Genomic DNA, 20,248 nt, shown 5'->3' on the forward strand with positions numbered 1-20,248 from the left:
TCGTTTGTTGATAGCCCTGAAAGAAGGCCCCATTAGAGTATGGTGGAAAACCCATAAACTAAAAAAAAATGCTGACTAAACGAAGATTAACAAGCTATACTTCCATTGTGACACTTATAATTTTGTTGGTGCAAGAAAAAGAGAAAATTTATCAAATTCAACCAAAAACCAGAGTAAAATTTTGACAATTTGAGCGAAATGACGAAAAAACGAAACATGCAGTGAATGTGATGATTGTGATCGTAACAGGTGAGAGGAAGCAAAAACAGTGCAAACTGAGCTGGCGAATGATGACAAAATTTTATCAACGGTTGCTGTGATTTGGGCGGGGAAAACTGGCGGGAGTTTTGCGACAATGAGACAGCTCTTGTGTTCCGCAAGATGGCGGCGATGAAATTTTCACGAATGATGATGATGTGTGTGTGGTGGGGAAGAGAATCGCGACGGTTTGGTTTTGTGTTTTGTTTGTTGTTGTTCAAAAAAGTAAAACTCTTTTGCAAAGGCATTCTTCTGTGACCTACTTTTTTCACACTTCTTGTTGTTGAGAATCCGTCACCGCGACGATAATTATCACCCTGTGAAAAATGACAGCGAGAAAGCGGGAGAAAAGTGGTGAGTTTTTTTTTTAGGTTTGCACTGCTGCGCACTTCTGGCGGAGGGAGATTGGCGATTTTTGTTATTGTTTTGAATGTTTGTTTTTTTTTTGTTTTGCGGTCTGGGTTGATTGTTTGTTTTTATTTCTGGCTGGGTAGCTGGGCTGGGCGGGCAAAATTAATGAGCGTGGTGGGTTCAGAAAAAGAGTAAGTGTGGACTGCTAAGTGGGTGTTTTTGGTGGTGGTGGTGGTTGTGGGTGGCGCTAGTGTTGGTTTGAGGTGGTGGGTAATGAGCGTCAATGCTTCATAGTAAGAGTTGAGTTAGGTATATAGAGAGAAAGAGGTAATAGAATGAGAGAAGGTAGAGCTGTGGGGAGAAGCTTCTAGGCGTTGGGTGGTACTTACTTGGTGGGATCGGAGGGTGCCGAAGTTGTCGCGACCTCGGTAATTGTCACGAGCATTGTAGCCATCGGGCTGGAACTGCAAATGGCCGGAGGGAAGTTGGATGTTAGCAATTTGGGATGGTAATCGCCAGAGCGTGGTTTTAACTTACCTGGAATAGCGTTTCCGAGTTGACGCCACCTCCCGCGTGATGATGGCCTCCGACCATCGGTTTTCGCAGCGTATTTTTTGGTGAGTGTTGCATCTTGTTCTGACTAGACGGCTGCGGCAGCAGCACCGGTTCGGCGTAGGTCACCTCTTCGACCTGCGGCAGCAACTTCGGCTCGGTTTGTATCCTGCAAAGAGTCAAATTACTGTAGCACGGTTTAATTTAATCCAAACCAAATACTCGGGAGGAAACGCGCAAACACTCACCGATTGACGTTTTGGCGCTGCTCAAAGTACTCGTACTCCGTGTCCGGGTACGGCAGATTGTCGTCCTCGTCTTTGTGGCACCGCCGCCCACAGAAGTACCCCGTGATGAAGCCCACCAGCAGGGCAAAGATGGCCCCCGCCAGGACGGCCATCACCAGAGTTTCGACCGTGTACTGGGCGTTGATCAGATCGGGCGTGATCTGCGGGCCGCCCTTGTCATCGTAACCGTTCTTGTCCTGCATGATGCTGATCATGTCGTTGCCCGGTTGGTCTTTGCTTGGACGCTGCGGGTCGTAGTCGATGTCGCCTGTGTGGAATGGATTGATTTATTAGAATTTGCACAAAGCCGCGTATTTTACTGTTACAAAGTACCATGTGTCTCCATAGAAGATTCAAGCACAGTGTACTTCATTGGAGACGCACGGTGTGACAACTTTTAAGCAGTCAGTCACTGAGGTCACCAGGAAACTGAATGATTTTCATCTGGCTAAGTTGCATCTCTTTTTGAGGCTCAAATTATCGAATCAGGGCAGACCGGAATGGTAAATCAAATTAAAGTTGTATCGCAACAGAGCCATTACTTGAATGGTGCAAAGTTTCATGTTCTCAATTCCAGGAATATCGCTACCGCAGCAGAATAGTTTCAATCAATGATTAAACCTGCCCCAGCCAGTGTAGTGAATATTTCGTGCGACGGAAGGTCGGTACATTTTCGTCATGATTTATTCATCGAAACCCTTCTGTTCATTATTTATAATTAAAAATTAACAAGTTGCTCGGCAGCACAAGGCACATCATCAACATGGAATCGAGTTGCGTTATTGTACCGTATGTCTTGCGTGTGTGTGTGTGAATGTTGAGTACACATTGAAATTGGCACATATTACTCTCCATCCGGAAAGACATCATTCATATTCAATAACATTTCGCACACATTGAGTGTATCTTCTTCGCCTTCCGGTTCCCATCATAATCCATCTCAATTTCTTAATGGCATCGCCGTTTCTGAAACCTTTCCAACAGTAACTGGAGACGACACGGGAACCCATTAGAAAATCCAATCACCACTTTCCCGGGTTTTCCTCCCATTTTCCGACATTATCAAAGATTCAATCAATAATTAAAACAGAACACTATACCGCCATGTTCGCATAAATGTCCCATATCCAAAAACAGCAAGCTGAGAAAAAAGCATTTGAAGTTTGTCCCACACATAATGCTACGTGTTAAGTTATCACGAAAAAACAGAATTTCCTCCTGATTTCTAGAACAAAGTACTGGATGTTATAGGCTCTTTTGAAAGAGCACACGATTTTGAACTAAACTGCATCAATAACTTAAAAGTGATGAAAATGCATATGGGACATGTATGCGATTATGGGCAGTATAACACTGCCAGTTGTTACTTACCTCGATAGCCCTGCTTCTCCACGTTGGCGTCCTTGGGCATCTTCCCCGAGGGACAGGCAGCGTGGTCTCCGGTGGCCACACTCTGGTAGAAGTAGTTCTCCTCCGACCACCGCGGGGCCCCGTGCGATCGGCACTTGCCGGCAATCTTGTCCCAGGCGCAGTACGGATCCTGCAGCGCGACGCACTCGCTGGAAGGAGAGGGTGGTTGGGAGAAATGGGAAATAATACACATTACATTAGTGAGGAAGGTTCTTCCAGTGGCGTTTTGTGGGAAAGTCAGGATGAGGTCTTGGAAATGAATGAGGACGATGTCATTCGTTAAATGCTACTATTTCTTAGAAGTTTGGAATTAATTTTAATGTCCGCTAATTCGAATGGTCGCTAATTCGATCGGTTATCAAATTAAAAGCAGTTTCAACCCTATTGTTCGACAATTTCCAAACACGTGGTTTCAAACTTTTGACAGCTGTCAGTCGTTCCAATTAGTAAATTCGGATTCGCTGATTAGAATGCAGTTCCATTCGAATTAACGAATTCGCTCTGTAATATTTTAAATTATTTCAAATATTTCTCAAAAAATAGGGTGAAAAACCCCGATCTTGACAGCATTTTTATGTTTGGTTTTATTCCTATCTCCGAATTCCCGTATCTCCAAAAACCATTTCTCCAAAAATGCCACGCAAAAAAATAAATTGACGAGACAACACTTTTTCGATGGGTCATGGTTCGATGGGTTCTCAGAAAAATAAGCTTCATCGCTGTGAACAATAAGTTATCAAATTTAAGCTTAATTTTAGGACCCAATTGTTGTTGCTGAGTGCTGATTGTTTGATATTTTACATCCATGCAAATTTTTGTTTCAAGTTTTGCAAGTTTGTGAGTTTGGAAAACCGTCAAACACAACTTGTTGTTTGTTTGCTTGTTTGTTTGCCAGTTTGCTTGTTTGTTTGCCATAGTCTAATAGCTCCTTAAATCTTAAGGCCCCACTGCATCTGCTGTCATTATTCGCAGCTGACCTTAGTTTCTGAATAATTTTATTTATATTTACATATAATTATTGATATTCAGCAAATTTTCGGCGGTAGCATAACTGTATTAATGTTTAAGCATTTTGTTATACTTTTAACTTAAATATTGATAATTGATTAATACAGCCATTTAACTCAAATATAAAAAAAAAACTACAGATATGGCTGAAATTTGGTAAAATTATGTATTAAAAAATATTAGTTTGAAATGACTTGTGAAACCCGTAGCAACTTTTCTAACGGGCGAAACATTGGATGTAAACAAATAGTCGATTTCACTTGCTCTAGTATCAGTTCACTTTGAGTAAGAGTGGGATATGCTGCTTGTTTACATTCAAGGTTTCACCCGTTTGAAAAGTTACTACAAAAATGAATTTCTGATAAATTCACTGCACTAAATTCTAAAACTTGTCAATTCAATTATTTTTTCCTTAAATAACCACTCGAAAATTCAACTCTATAAAACATTTTTTTAATTTATATTTTTTTATTTTTCCGACCGTATTTTTTTGTAAACACCATGATAGCTGGGTAATTCTCCGCCAACTCGCACAGCAGTCGCCCCGACCCCTCTTCAATTTGCGTGAAACTTTGTCCTAAGGGGTAACTTTTGTCCCTGATCACGAATCCGAGGTCCGTTTTTGATATCTCGTGACGGAGGGGCGGTACGACCCCTTTTATTTTTGAGCATGCAAAAAAGAGGTGTTTTTCAATAATTTGCAGCACAGCTAAAAAAGTAGTAATCCAGCTGCGTGTAAAAGGCCTGGGTGTATGGGAAACCTACTTGACCGAAATGTCATGCCCATATATGCGGTTATCCTTTCAGCTTTACATCGGTCCGATGGCCGAGTGGGCTAAGGTGCCAGTCCTTACCGTTGGTGCTGAGTTTGAATCCCGTCGGTTGCAACTTTTTTTTGTGTTTGCAAAAAAATGTACATGCAGTGTGTAATATTAAGTGTTTATTTTGACGAAGGTGATGTGCATGCTTTTGCATGCGATTTTACCATCGGATTTTTTGCTGTGAGCCTGAAACGGCGATGAAATATAAATTTGGTGTCAAAGGGACTTTTATGTAAAATTAGACGCCCGATTTGATGGCGTACTCAGAATTCTGAAAAAAACGTATTTCCATTGAAAAAAAAAACACTAAAAAAGTTTTAAAAACTCTGCCATTTTCCGTTTCTCCACTGTAAAAACTTTTGGAACATTGCATTTTAAGGGATATTTAATGTACTTTTCGAATCTTCATTAACCCAGAAGGGTAATTTTTTCATTTAGATCAAACATTTTCATTTTAAAATTTCGTGTTTTTTCTAACTTTGCAGGGTTATTTTTTAGACGGTAATAATGTTCTGCAAAGCTGTAGAGCAGACAATATCAAATTTTTTGTAATTGTCTGCTCTACAACTTTGTGCAACATTATTACACTTTAAAAATAACCCTGCAAAGTTTGAAAAAACACGAAAATTTTAAAATGAAAAATTATGTTCCAAATGGAAAAAATTACCCTTCTGGGTCAATGTAGATTCGAAAAGTACATTAAACTTCCCTTAAAATAACATGTTCAAAAAAAAATTACAGTAGAGTAACGGAAATGGCAGAATTTTTAAAACTTTCTCAGTGTTTTTTTCTATGAAAAATACGTTTTTTCGGAATTCTGAGTACGCCATCAATCGGGCGTCTAATTTTACATAAAAGTTCCTTTGACACCAAATTTCTATCTCATCACCGTTTCAGGCTGCAAATTATTGAAAACACCTCTTTTTTCGCATGCTCAAAAAAAAAAGGGGTCGTACCGCCCTCCGTCATGAGATATCAAAAAACGGACCTCGGATTCGTGATCAGGGAGAAAAGTTACCCCTTAGGACAAAGTTTCACGCAAATCGAAGAGGGGTCGTGGCAACTTTTCCCGATTTCGTGTGAGTTGGTAGAGAATTACCAAGCTGTTAAAAAAATCCTAATGAAGATCTGAATATGGGCCAAATCTTCGATACAAGATAATTTAAGTTGAGAGACTTCTCGTTTTTATTTTGTTCCTCAGAGAAAAAAGTTTTTTCCTAAACATTTTGTTTTAAATATTAGAAATTTATAATTTTGAAAATAACAAAATTCTTTTAAATCCAATTTTTAGACAAGGAAATAGCTACCACTAAAGATTTATTTCATGAGCATTTTTTAACCCTAGTTCCATTGATTACATGGTCCGTTTTGTCTAACAATCAAAGTTGAAAGGATTTGAAAGATTATAACAAATTAATCAAATTCAAATTACTAGCAAAAAAACTCTTCATTTTATATGCATCACGTTCTTCAAGTTCATATGCATCACGTTCCGATGATCAACTTTTCGTCGGTTTTAAAATTGAATTAAACTTAATCCGCAGCATAAGCAATCAGTTCATCGTTGCAAAGCTAACGAAAAGTTCGTAGAACGCAACGTTTCAGAACCTTGGATTTTTCCATTTTCTTTCCAACATCCCTCCTTCCCCTCCCCCATCCTTTATACGGTGTTTAATTACCTGCAACTTGTTATCTTTTCGCTGCTGCAACGGTGTAATTTAATCGCTATCACGGTTGTATCGGTGACTATAATTAATTTTCCATCATCATAACTTCCGTCCTTTGGCGTGTCTGTGGGGGGTGGTCGCGGTTTCCAGGTGAGGTGGTCGATGGCATCGTCGTTGTTGTTGGTTTTCCGTTCGATCGATGGTTCCCGGGCGGCGGAGAAGAAGGCAGGTGATAATTAAAAGCATGCAAGAAAACAAAGTGAAAATTATGCGTTTATTCTTTCGCTCTGTAACTGATGGTAAGGAATTTTAATTGCAAATCCTTTCACGTGGTCGAGAAATCTGATGACGCGCTGGAATTAAATCCGGGTGGGTACCTTTCGGGGGATTGTGTGCAATGTTTGTGATATTTTAAATTAAATGGCAAATCTATTGCTTAAATCTTTGAGAGGATTTATACCATTTTGTTTCCTCCCTCAACATTTTATTTGAATTTCTACACCCATTGAAATCTCGCTGTGACTGAAACTTTCCCCAAACTTTATATCTATTTACAGCAAGTCCTTCTCCCCCTCCCCAATTGGCTCATTAGTTTCAAATAAGTTCCGCACCGGTTCCACCACCACGAGTTTGCACTGCAGCAGGCACACTTTCGTTCGCCAATATTTCACCCATCCGGGCCGGGGCCAAAGCCGGAGCCGCCCAAATTTTCCCCGGAAACTTCCGACCGGCTAATGATTTCCTCATTTTCGGGCCAAGAAGTAGAGGAAAACTTGACTGTCTTATACTTAACTGAAACTGTGTGTGTGTGTGTGTGACTCAGTGTATTTTCCAAGGGAATGCTGCACATTCTTGGCAAACATCAATTAAATTATAATTTAGAGTTTTGTTTGACCAAGTTGTAATTACTCGAAGCTCCGAAAAGTTAGTTCTGCGGCAAAGAAGGAAACTCTGGTTGCCCTTCTTTCTGGGGCACATGAGGCCAAAGTTGCGACAACGACAAGGACGACAGCAAAAGCAGACTTTCTCCGGAAAAAAGATGTATTGGAGAAAAAGGCAAAAAAATGTCACCCTACCAAGAAAAAAAAGAAGTCCATTTCACACGAGTAGCAGCCTGGTCCAGTTTCGTTTAGGAGATGGTGGGGAATCGCGTCCCGAGTCAGCTGGATGCCCTTGAAGGTTAAAGGCTCTTTGTTTTTGCAGGGTCGAGCCCCTTCCGCTGGGGTAATCCCACAGAAATGTTTGTCTTGAATGCTCCGCAAAACCATCAGGACGAAGAATGCAGCGCGGCAAAAAAGTTGATAAGATTTATCCTTTTTTCTTGGTATTCTTTTGCTTGTCATGGACCAACATCAACCGCCAAATCGACGCCGTTGTGCCCTCGTGTTGCAGGGGACGCATTGTGCGAAGACTCCCTATTGTTATTTGGTGTGATTTTTAAAAATAATGTTGAGTGTTTTAATCTATGTTTTGACAACGATTACTATAAATTTACTCTTTCAAAATGAAAGGTCACACTGGAATATCTTTTTGAGTTATAACATCTGAAAAGTTCATTTTGATTAGAGAACCTATATTTGTAAGCGAAAATCTTAAATACTGTCTGAAACTGACCCACTGCAGTCAAACTTGTCAAAATATTAAAAGAAACACTTCGGATAATCAAATCTTCGGATAGTCGAATCACGAAAAAAATCTTTGTCTTATTTTTGATGCTCGAGTTGACCCATAAATTACTCTAAAATGATATAGAAGATGGCTGCCAAAATGGCGGTGACAACATATTGAAAAAATGCATTTTTTTTTAATTTAAGATGCAATCAAATATTCAAATTTGCCAAAAATGGGGTCGCAGAACTCGAATTTGAAGTAAAAAGTAAGAAAATTAAGAAACACGAAAAAAACCTTTGTTATGGTCGTGATTTAACTATCATAAGTCCCATATAAACCTTCGGATAATCGAACTTCGGACAATCGAAACTTCGGATAATCGAGTCTGTGTTTTGTTTTCAACAGTACATTCAACTAAAACAAACTGAATTAATGATAAAATGGAGTACTGCGTTTGCAACAGTTGATCGAGTATAATAATGTAAGTTACGGAAATTGCTTTCCGCATAATTGATCGACGCCACCAACATCGTCAGCACAGCCGACAACAGTAACCCAAACTGCGAACAAAGCTAAACTTCGTTTACCTCACCGCGATTAAAGCAAGTAGCTCGATTAATGCTCAATAAGCAAAACCTCAGTACCTCGTGTGTGAGGCTCTGGGGGACTTTTCGATTACAATAAAATCAGAACGTTTTGGACAGTCAAACTAACCACATCGGTGTTATTAATTTGGCGAAATATCTCCCCTTCTACAATGGACGTTTTATAACTTGTATGATAATGTAGTAAGTTTCAAATTTCAAGTACTTAAAAAATTCACAAAATACGATATTTTTTAAAATACTCAAACATATATTTTGAAATTTGGGTATCGAACGATGCGAAATTTCGTATGCATTTTCATTTTATTAGAGTTTCTTTTACTAAAAATTTCGTCATTTTCAATATAAGAAAACACTTAAATTTTCACAAAAGCCCCACCGTATTTCATACAAATACTCAAATTTTCATGATTTTCAATATGGTCATCAAACGTTGCGATATTTTTATGCATTTTCACTTTATAAGATTTTTGTTTTTTTAGATACAAATATTTTCACAAAATACAGCATTTCAAGCAAATACTCAAATGTTCATGATTTTCTATACAATCAAACGAGCGAAATTGAATTTTCACTATGATAGAGTTTTTTTTTGTAAAATATTAACATTTTCATAAAATACCATATTTCATGAAAACACTAAATTTTTCATCATTTTCAGTACGGATATAACGTCATGATTCGAATTCCCGGACGCTTCGAAACCCGGACACTCCATCTTGTTTTATCAATTATTTGGATATGAGTTCGCCTTATGAATGTCAAAACTGTGTTATTTGAAAAAATCCATCATCAACTTTCATTTAAAGTTTGTTGGAACGCTGTAGTTAATGCCAAAACAATTAAATACAATAAAATTATAAGTTTATCAAAAATGCGAAACATTTCACTTGAAATATTTCATAGGCGTTCGAAGCACCGGGAAGGCAAAGCAGAAATTTATAGTTTCGATTTCCTCAAATTCTAGCAAATTTTTATATAAACTATCGATTGTTTTGATGTTAACAGCTTATTTGAGACCTAAAGAATGCCATTCACTAACATTTCAGTCCAAATTTGTGCGATTCATAAGTGAAATCGAGTGTCCGGAATTCGGAGCAAAAGTGTCCGGATTTCGAATCAGCTTTTATCAGTGTCCGGGATTCGAAGCACAACAAGTCATTTTAATTTTCAAATTCTGATGAAAAATTGTTAGAAAAGGCATATTTTGCATGCATTTTCTTGAAACTGACTGTTTATACTACATCCTGATGATATTTATACATTTCCAACTTATTACATGATGTTTTGCCAGCTATAACAAAAATAATATGCTACTAAGTGTCCGGATTTCGAATCATGACGTTAAAACAATAATAAATTTCACATGCACCTAAATGTTTGTACAGTTTTTTTTGTAAAATAATTTTTTTTTTTACAAAATACCGTATTTTATGAAAATACTAAAATTTTCATTATTTTCAATATGGATATTAAACGATGCAGTACGCATTTTAAATTTTCTGAGTGATTTTCTGAGCAAACCCACTTGTTTTTATCTTTTTTAGCTCTAATGTAGAGCCAGAAATCGTTCTGAAAATTCAAGATTTTCAAGATTGTAATTTTGAAAATTGAGGTATGAATGAAAAAACGTTTCTTGATTAACATTTAGGTGGTTGGTGCCTTCCTCTCATGTATAAAGTATTGTACGGTCAGTTCCTTACTGGGCTCGGTCGTTGGAAACGGCTTTCGAAATAACCCGCCGATGCGGGATTACAAATATCAAAACCCATTCCCCTTCACTTCGTCTCACCTTCCAGCTGAAGCTTTGTTGACAAACAAACGTAGCACGTGGTAGCATGATGGTGGCCAGAATTTGGGATGATCATGAATAAGAGTCAAAACTTTTTTTCAAGAAAAATAATATTTTGCCAACAAGATAATTTTTTTGCGGATAATAAAAAATTACCTTATTTCAAAAAGTTGCAGACTTTTTGTCAGGAAAACACCAAATGAAAATGACAATCCTCTACATGGCTCTTACGTTGCGTTCGGAACCGGCCATTTGAGGTTATGTTGAAGTCACCCTTTTTTGTAGTTGTCTAAAAAGTGTTTTTATGACAACTTTTAAGCAACTTAAAGAAATTTTACAATTTTTTCAATACCAACCTGTGGGACCCGAAACTGGACCGAGTAGACCACATCCAGACAAAATTCGTTCAGCCAAAGCCGAGAAAATCAAGTTTATATTTACACACACACACACAAACACACATCCATTTGCTCAGAATTTGATTCTGAGTCGAAAAGTATAAATTAAGGTGGGTCTAGGACTAGGAGGTCAAATTAGAAAGTTAATTTTTCGAGCGATTTTATAGCCTCTCCTCAGTTGGGCAGGCAAAAGGTTCCCGCTAATGTGAAAAAGATAGTACAACGTCGACAAACTGCAAGAATAAGAAGCTGCGAGTGCGGCTGACAACACATCTGGGGAGATGGATCGACATAGAGACATGGAGGAAAGTGCAATAGAAATGGGGATGGGAGTTGATGGCAAAAAGAACAGCGCCAAAGTGATAAGTGAAGAAGCGAAAATAAAGTTTTTATTTCGATGCACTTTGGCAAGAAGTTGGTGCTTCGCGTGCTGTTTGTTTCAGCCAGTGATTGGTCCCTTCTGGTTGGATGTGCTAGCTTGTGTGGTGAGCATTTTTGCTGGTTGCTGCTGATGAGTTTGTGTAACACGAGGAGATGTTCGTGGATGATGAGCTTCTTATGGCATTGCATTGGTTGGGGTTGAGGGTGGCTGGTTAGGATGGCTAATTGGAGCGAGCAATTTCGTGGGAAAGTCGATGAAATTTTAAAAGATAGTTGCTTGTCGAATCTACAGTACAGTTTCCGTGAAAAATGGAAACTTTGCTGCTGAACTAGGCAAGCTGGATTTGAATTGAACTATAATTGGCACAATTTTGCAAGTTGACACTTTGACACTGAAAGCAATAAGAAAATTCTTGGAAATACAAATGCACAAAACATTTCCCAGGAAGCTCACAAACCATTTGTGCTTTCATGAATTGTTTAACCTGAAGCGATTGCTACCAACTTGCTCACAATCGAAACGCAATTCTAAATTTCTATAGTTTCAAATTGTATTACCTTCGGGGAAGGAAAATCCCACGAAAAAAAAAACCAAACACCACTTCACCTGTCTGTCGTTCACAGGACTAAGCAATAAAAAAGCATCATTCAGCATCACTCCCCAACAACAGGAGCGAACGAATTCATTTGCATTTCCCAATTTGTCTGTCTGGCCCGGCTACTGCCGCTGAATTTGCTGCAACATCCCAAAAAAGGAGGGGCCGGTTTGGAGGGCTTCCGCCTCAACTTTCCCCTGGATTGTCCTATTTGGGAGTGCTGGGAATTGGCGCGTATTGAGCGCAGAAAAGGCCTCTTCCTGGCAGCTGCCCACGGCAGCCGGACTCGACGACGAGAGGGCATTTACGGTTCAGCTGTTCTGCGGGTTCGGCCTCGTTGTTTGCCCGGGGACCATAGGAAAGGTAAAGGTTTGGCGTAAGGTTTGTTGAAAATCTGGACCAGGAAATTTTGTTTTTCATTTGGAATTTAGTTTTTCTATTAAATTCATTCTTTTGGATAAAAGTAAACTGACTTAAAATTGTAAAAAATAGAAATTAAAGTGATTTCTTCATAAGTTCTTCAATTAGAATAGAATTCTGTTGGAGTTTAGGAGGCGCAGAAAATGAACAAGATTTAAAATTTCTTAAAAAGTTCCTCCCATATAATCACTGATCGGAAGGCACGTCGACGGGTAAAGTTTACTCTTGAGACTCTCAAGTTGAGAGCCAAAGCTTGTTGTTTAAATCAAACAATTCTTTATCACCGCAAGAGCGAATGTTTGTGTTGTGGATTACAGTATGATTGATAAAACCTTCAGCAACGCAGCTCGGAAGGCACGGAGATATAAATTAAAACCTCTTAAAAAGTTTCAATTGAGTCCACACCAAGCCTTAAAACAGTTTCCCCGAGCTGGTCAATTGTCGCGGGATGAAAAATCGGGATGAAAATCGCGAAACGCCGAATCGGGGAAATTGTTTCCGGTAAGTTTGCGCGCGCTGCGAGCGTCATTTTACAGAGAACCATCAAATTACGAAACAGGTGGTAAGTGGTTGATTCCTTTCGGGGAAAGATGCAGCCACAGTTTCCATAAATAACTGGTATTGCCTTTCGTTAGTGGTTTCATACAAAGCTTAAAAAAAATCCTCCAAATCTAAAGCAAAACTAAGCATTCTAACGTTTCTAATCAGTAGCAGAATCCTCCCAGAGGTTGCCCCCGAAAACCGGAAGGTGTCGGAACCGGTTCAGCGAGCAATCCTCATCAGTGTGGAAAGACCATCGATACGGAATTTGATTGTTCCACTCGATGCGAGCAGCAGACACGGAATGATGTCGAGGTCTCCATGATGATGATGCGACCGCCCTCTTCCGATGATGATGATGAGGGTATGAAGGGTAAACGGATTCTGGTACATTGGTTTTGGCTTTCCATTGTTTGCGTTATACTTTCCGATAAATTCTACTGCTGGTTGATTGGATGGTAGATCTTGGGTAAACTCAGCCACTGCTGCTGCTGGCTGGCTGGATTTGCTAGGTTGGTTACATGCATCCTGAGTGAATCCTCCTGGTCTTGGTTGAGCAGTGCAACCAGAATGAAACTGTCGAGATAATAAAAACCTGGTACGAATGATTAACACTTGTAGCCCCAACGGTGTCAAAAAAGTTGGAAATGCAACTTCACCGGCTCATACAACCCTTGGAAAAAAAGTTGGAAATGCCTTTTTTATTATAACTTAAGGTAGATGCATCTGTTTTGGATCTACCTTGTTGGAGGTGATTCTTGACATTCTTCCGGATCGAATGCATTAAGAATCATCCAAATCGCCGAGATACAGCCGGATGAAGTTGCATTTCCAACTTTTTGATCCCCTTGGTGCTACAAGTGTTAATTTATTTTCCAATTATAAAATACTAGAAAACTTATTCAAATCCGATGGAAACCGTGTCCATCTCAGCATCGCTGCTCGAAAGGCATGTCGATGGATTTTGAAAACGATCGAAAACATCTTAAAACTTTAAAACATCATCATCCTGGTACGAGAATCGAACTCACGACCTCTGGATTAGAAATCAAGTACAAAACCCATCCCCTACCGGTAAGAATCCCAGTGCACATTTTTACGCGTAACGCGAAGCCGGCCACGGTAGTTCAGTATTTGACAGTCTGTATTTATAACTTATATTTTATACAAACATGAATTCTCAAAATTCAGGAATGAATTCGATAATTAAATGAAAACGAAATTGTTACAGATAAGGCACAAGACTTTTCATGAAACAACCAATGCAACTGTTTTTCACTTAAAAATAAATTGACAAATCATTATTTTTGAAATATTGAATGAAATTAATTCAATGTAAAAAATTACAAATTTTCACTCTTTACATGTGTTAGGGTTGATTTTATAATTTTCAATATTTTTTTCGTGATTTGGAAAAAACACTTTTTTGTTGAAAATTTGAAAAGCAATTTTTGTATAGTTTGCTTTTCTTTTAAGGCTGTATCTCAGCAACAATTGCATCGCTCTTCTATTTTCTTTTAAAGTAAATAATACTCTCTGTTGATTTAAACAAAAGTTGTCAAATTGTCAAAGTCAAGTCGTCAGTCGTCAAGTCGTCATGTCGTCAAGTTGTCAAGTCGTCAAGTTGTCAAGTCGTCAAATTGTCAAGTCGTCAAGACATCGGGTCGTCACGTAGAAGTATAAAAGCCAGGGCAAGGTGCATTGTCGATACATTGCAATGCATTGTTTTGTTTTAGATGAATCATAGACTAGCATTTTTCATTCCCTTGTGGATCCCCAAACAGTGAGGTACTCCTCGATATTAGCTCCTGAAAAGTGCTAAAAAGTGCAAAAATGCCTCACGGCAAGAAAAAGAGGCGGTCCTCACCAGCAGGATCGGTAAATTTGAAGAAGTTAAAGAATGCCGAGGCGCTACCTGCAAAGCCAGGCAGTTTGAGCATGGACGCTCAAAAATTGTCTGGAAACCAGTTCGCTACCCTCCCTGTGGACGTGAGCGAGAAGGAAGAATTTGAACGACGGGAAAAGCTGCCGCCTATTTTTGTGAAAACATCGTCATCGGATTCGGTGCAGGAGCGGCCGTGGCTGACTGGTTACGGTGTTCGCTTTATAAGCGAATGGTTCTGGGTTCGATTCCCATCTGCTCCCAACGAGAAAGTTAAGAACACAGAAAATTTGAAATGATGAATATGAACGAAAAATCAAAATCGCTCGAGGCGGGGTTCGATCCCCCGTCCTTTGGATTGGTAAGCAAAAATGCTAACCACTAGGCCATGACGACTTGATGAGCGTGGACTGGAATTAGAAATACTGTTACAGAGAGCGAGTTGTGGCGCTATAACCACGGCAAATAGTGTCCCGGGCATTCGTGGAAATACAATGTCTCATCCCAGAGGGTCCCGGAGTACCAAACCTTATTAGCATGGTGCTCCCAACGAATACAACCAAAATCTCGGAGCGTATGGTGGTGTGTCCCCACGCTTCATCCTCCCCTGTCGATTCACAATTGTGTTGTTGTTCGAACACTCAGTGCTCAAACTCAACCCAATTACGAGTCATCTCTGCGATACGGCTTTACGCAGTAGGCCTGGCCGCTTTAACGCTTGTGATGTTTCAATGCATTCTAATGCAATGGCGCGCACTACAAATGTTAATAAATGACAAGAAGAGTGCTAGGCGTCATCTAACCTAAGGCACTCTCCAGGATCCCTTCGAAAGATTGGCTGCGCTAGGGTCTGATTAGATTAGATTAGATTAGATTAGAAACATCGTCATCGGATTCGGTGCGAAAGTGGCTGACCGGGTTTATCAAATCTGGTGCTTTACGAGCTTCCATTCGCTTGTGTGCTGATGGACTCAAAATTCTCCTACCTACCAGAAAGGATTACAACTACGTTCGGGATTTCCTGAACAACACAAAGATTGAATACTACAGCCATGACGATCCAGGTAAACGCCCCATGAAACAGGTCCTCCGTGGCCTGTACGACATGGATGTGAGTGTGCTGAAAGAAGAGCTAAAAACTCTTAAGTTGAACGTGATCGAAGTCTTCAAGATGACGAGACACAACAAGGACATCAAGTATCGTGATCGACTGTACCTGGTTCATCTCGAGAAAGGATCGACAACGCCGTCTGAGCTGAAAGCAGTTCGGGCAATTTTCAACATCATCGTGACTTGGGAACGTTATCGTCCAGTGCACCGTGACGTGACACAGTGTTCGAACTGCTTGCAGTTTGGACATGGTGGAAGGAACAGTTTCATCAAGAGTCGTTGTGCAACCTGCGGAGGTGAGCACAAAACTCAAGCTTGCGAAACAATCAACGACACAGTAAAACATTTCTGTGTAAAATCGCATGCAAAGCATGCACATCACCTTTGTGAGCAAAAGCATGTAAAATTGTATGAGAAAACATGTACACAAAAAGCATGTACGGAAGAAAAAAAAAATTTGTACACCACAAAAATAATAACAATCGGGTGAGAGTCATATCCAGATTACCAAGTCCGCACCCCAACCATCTCGGCTATCTCGACGCTGTGAATTTAGCTGGATGAACACCGATATAGCTGTAAGTTCCCCATACATCGTATGCAGTTAATTCAGTATACGACGCACGGGAAAGCTACTGGTACATCGGCGTTGAACGTAATGATTATAAGACGGTAAAATAGACGAGATGGTTGGGGCGTGGACTTGGTAAACTGGATATGACTCTCACCAGATTGATGTTATTTTTGGGGTATGCAAAATCTTTTTTTCTTTTATACATGCTTTTTGTGTACACGTTTTCTCATGCAATATTACATGCTTTTGCTCACAAAGGTGATGTGCATGCCATTGCATGCGATTTTACCATCGGATTTTTTGCTGTATCGAAGCGAAATGCTTCAATTGCGGCGGCGACCATTCTACCAAGAATCGGAGCTGCTCAAAACGTGCTGAGTTTGTAAAAATTCGGCAGCAAGCGACGACGAGGCACCAACCAAATCGTCGCAGAACACCACCAGCATTCACGGACGTGGATTTTCCTGCTTTGGCGTCACCAGGAGCAGGATCAGTTCGAGTGGTTCCAAATCTGCAGCCATTGCCGTTGAATCAGCGGAACAGAGAATACAACACCTCCTGGCTTCAGTCAGCAACCGAGGGAAAACCAACCAACATCAACGGATGAAGGCAGCAGTGACCTGTTTTCACCACAAGAACTTCTGAACATTTTCATCGAGATGACAACTACACTGCGTGATTGCAAAACTCGTACGGAACACTTGGAGCATTCATCTTAAAATACAGTTCGTAGTTTACTCGTTCTAATGATTTTGAATATTTCAATGAAATTAGTTTTTTAGTTTTAAGTTAGGATTAGTTGTTAAAGAGATTTTTTTTTCTTTTTTACTCAAATGTATTCTATTCAATGCAAAAATGTAAAACAATTTGAAGTAAATAAATAAATCTGATCAGTTAATAATAAAACGAAAAATACAGCAAAGATGAAGAGCATTAGGCCATACAACTTAGCATGTAAAAGAAATGTAATTATTATAAGAAAGTTCAAAAAAGACATATTTAACTAAAAAAAAATAAACTAACATTAAAAACTATGCACCCTATTTATTTTTCCAAAAAAAACGAAAATCTAAATAGTTTTTTTACTTATAAAAATGTATCTCCAATCCACAATATATTTTTAAAGAAATATTTTTGAGTAATTTTACCGAAAACAATGGGTTACCATTCTCAGACGTTATAATGCCATTTATTTTTGCTACTGTGTTCTTTTGAAAGAAAGGGTAAATTTAAAAAATCGGTGAATTAAACCGAGTTGAAAAAAAAACAAACCGATTTTCATTGAACATTTGTAGCAGAGTTGAATTCCATGATAAAAAATTTATCTGTGTAGTTAAAATATAAAATAAATACAGCCATCAGAAAAAAAACCTATGCTGGCAACATTATTCCACAAAATTCTTTCATGCAGGTTTTTCTTACTCTTTCTCTAGCCCTATGGATCCCAATAGGTTTTGCTCTACTGACTGAATGTCTGATTGTGGAACGGATTCGACTTTTAATGAAACGAGAATAATGAGGATTGCAAATTGGAACAGAAGCCAAGTCCATGCCCAAGCCACCCCCAATTCGATACCTGATATCGAATCGAAAGTTCATTTTTTATAATATTCCCCATGCAGCCAAAGAAGGATCCATCGCAACGCTGCTGCTGCCGGTTGAGAAAACTCGTTCCCCATCAGAGATTTCGGTTCATCTTCTTGGCCCACCCTTATTTCCGATCACTTCTACACGGGAGATGTGATTGTAATAAATCATTGCAAGAGGGTTGTTGGCCCAGTTTGCCCCGTTCTAACCCCTGCCCCCCACTGGTGGGTGGAATGAGGCGTTTGCTAAACAAAGAAAGACGAATGAAATCGAAAAGTACACTGCCTGGAAAGTGAAACGTGATTCTGGAACAAATTGGGGAAAATATTTCCACTGGTTTTGCTGGGTTCTTGCCGTTTGCTGGTGGTGGTTCTTGTGTGGTTGCGGTGGCTCGGTCGGTTGGTGGATGCTGGATGGTGTCTTCTGTCAGAGAGATATCCGAGAGTTCCAGCAACTGCTGAACTTTGTACAAGAGTTTGAATGAAACAGAGAAAATAAATAAATGAAGATATCGCACTTCTCTCGTCTCAGATTGAACTTGACATTATCGGGGCGCTGTGCTCAGGCAAGGAGGGGCACACTGTTAACGAGCCAGACAGGGATATAAAATGCGTCATTAGAGCTGTAGGAGGAAAAGTTTCCGGGCACTCATTCAGTGTGGTTTATCTTTCATTTCATTATAGGAATTGTGTGCTGTGTTGTTTTCTTGAAAATGATTCGTTGGTTCTGAAAAACTCGCACCCGTCGTCATCAGATCTCTACTCGGTGTTTTTTTTTGTTAGCCCAAACTTTAATCAAGATACCAGGGCAAAATGATAGCAGAAACCATTGTCAGCTTACCGTATTGCATGGTCCGGACAATCTCCAGGCTCCGCACCGGTTCGCTCGTTGGCAGGGCATCGATTTCCTCGATTACAACCGAGGAGACTTTTTTGCTCGAGTCGGCAGATTCTGCATTCACAGTTTTGATGATTTTTCCGTGATCTGGAATGAAGATTGAAATTTTAATTAAAACAACCTGGCCCAGCTGGCTTTGCTGGATGGCTCCTCTTCTTGGGCCGAAATTTGAACGTTCACGCTCACGTGGCTGAAGTTCCCCGAAAAAATATCAAGCTTATCCACCTGTGCGTGGTTGATGCTTTTTTTTTAAACAAGTTTTGCAGTTATTATTGCAGATGAACTGTTCGGTGAATTTGGACTCTATTTTGATAAAAAAAATACTTTGATTAATCTTTTTGCAGAGGAAATTTAAGTTCCAATTATAAAAAAATAGACTTATCGCAAATGATCGCAAATTTGCAGATATTTTGAAAGTAGAAATCTCGATTTTTTTTTGAAAAGGTCCTATAAACATATGAAAGACAATAGCTTATAGGACATTTTCAAAAAAACTCTAGTAATTGTTTTTTTAATTACTTTAAAAATTAATCGTTTTTGTCTCCTCATCTTTTTCTAAAGAAGCAGTGTTAACAATAACGGAAACATTACAAACATTTTTTTCCATTTCCAAACAAAGGGCTTCAAAAAATGTGTTGGGAATGTTGGGACCACAGATCAGAAAAAAAGATGTACAACTTCAGGAAAGGGAAAACATTTGCCAAATTCTTTAAAATAACGTAGTTGAAAACTCTTAAGATTCGTTTTTTCAAATGCAAATCAAAAGATGGTTATTCTTGCAAACATTTCCATTGTAATCAATGTTCACAAAATTATTACAATGTCAAAAAAATCAATGTGCATTCAAAAATAATTATTTTTTTCCGAATATGACTGTCTAAAAGCAGTTTTGCGGCAAAATTTTAGAAAATTACTCAAATACGACAATATTCTTTTAAATGTTTGAAAAAGGCAATTTATTTTGAAGAAAAAGTTGCTGTCATTCTATAGTGATGAGTTAACCCTCTACTGCCCAGTTTTTTTCGAAAATTTTTATTTTTCGTTTGTTTAGGAGGCCATGTTGAGCAACTTTTGAACCACGAAAAACTTTACTTTTCGTGTTTTATGTTTTTCTTGTTTCATTTTTAAGTATTTTAATTTGCATGTATCTTGTTTAGTTTATTTTTGTTTTTGGTAGTATTTGGTTATTCTACCACCTTTGGCTATATAGTTTTTTCTTGTTTTTATTTTTTTTCAAATAATTAAATTTTGTAAAACATTGGTAAAGCTAAAGTCGCATAAAACAAGTCACACTTCCAACCTTAATTTTTTTTTTAATTTTAAGAGTTTTATTTTCCTATGCTTTTTGAAGTTCTGTAGAAAAGATTTGAAGAAATTTGGAAAAAAAAAATAATAAGCGCTCATTTCACACAAAGTTTAACATTTTCATACTGTTTCAAATATCTTGACGGAAAATGGTGAATTGACTAAAGACATGGACAACACATGTTTAACATAACAA

The 20,248-nt window shown here is 38.8% G+C and overlaps 1 protein-coding gene across 8 annotated transcripts in view; it reads right to left on the reverse strand.

Annotated features, from left to right (window-relative positions):
* The window catches only part of LOC120426541 (semaphorin-1A), a 308,507-nt gene that overhangs the window by 16,499 nt on the left and 271,760 nt on the right, over positions 1-20,248 (reverse strand). For 5 of the 8 annotated variants that reach the window (XM_052707283.1, XM_052707282.1, XM_052707281.1 and 2 more), the window contains exons 13-19: positions 18,691-18,834; positions 6,367-6,478; positions 2,820-3,007; positions 1,410-1,716; positions 1,147-1,348; positions 999-1,073; positions 522-575 (exon numbers count right to left, since the gene is read on the reverse strand). In XM_052707283.1, coding sequence (XP_052563243.1) covers positions 522-575; positions 999-1,073; positions 1,147-1,348; positions 1,410-1,716; positions 2,820-3,007; positions 6,367-6,478; positions 18,691-18,834 — 1,082 coding nt within the window. The remainder of the gene's footprint in view (positions 1-521; positions 576-998; positions 1,074-1,146; positions 1,349-1,409; positions 1,717-2,819; positions 3,008-6,366; positions 6,479-18,690; positions 18,835-20,248) is intronic. The other 3 variants (XM_052707285.1, XM_052707286.1, XM_052707284.1) reach the window with 2 other exon arrangements.

The sequence above is a fragment of the Culex pipiens genome, chromosome 2, assembly GCF_016801865.2.
Source record: "Culex pipiens pallens isolate TS chromosome 2, TS_CPP_V2, whole genome shotgun sequence".
NCBI lineage: Eukaryota > Metazoa > Arthropoda > Insecta > Diptera > Culicidae > Culex > Culex pipiens.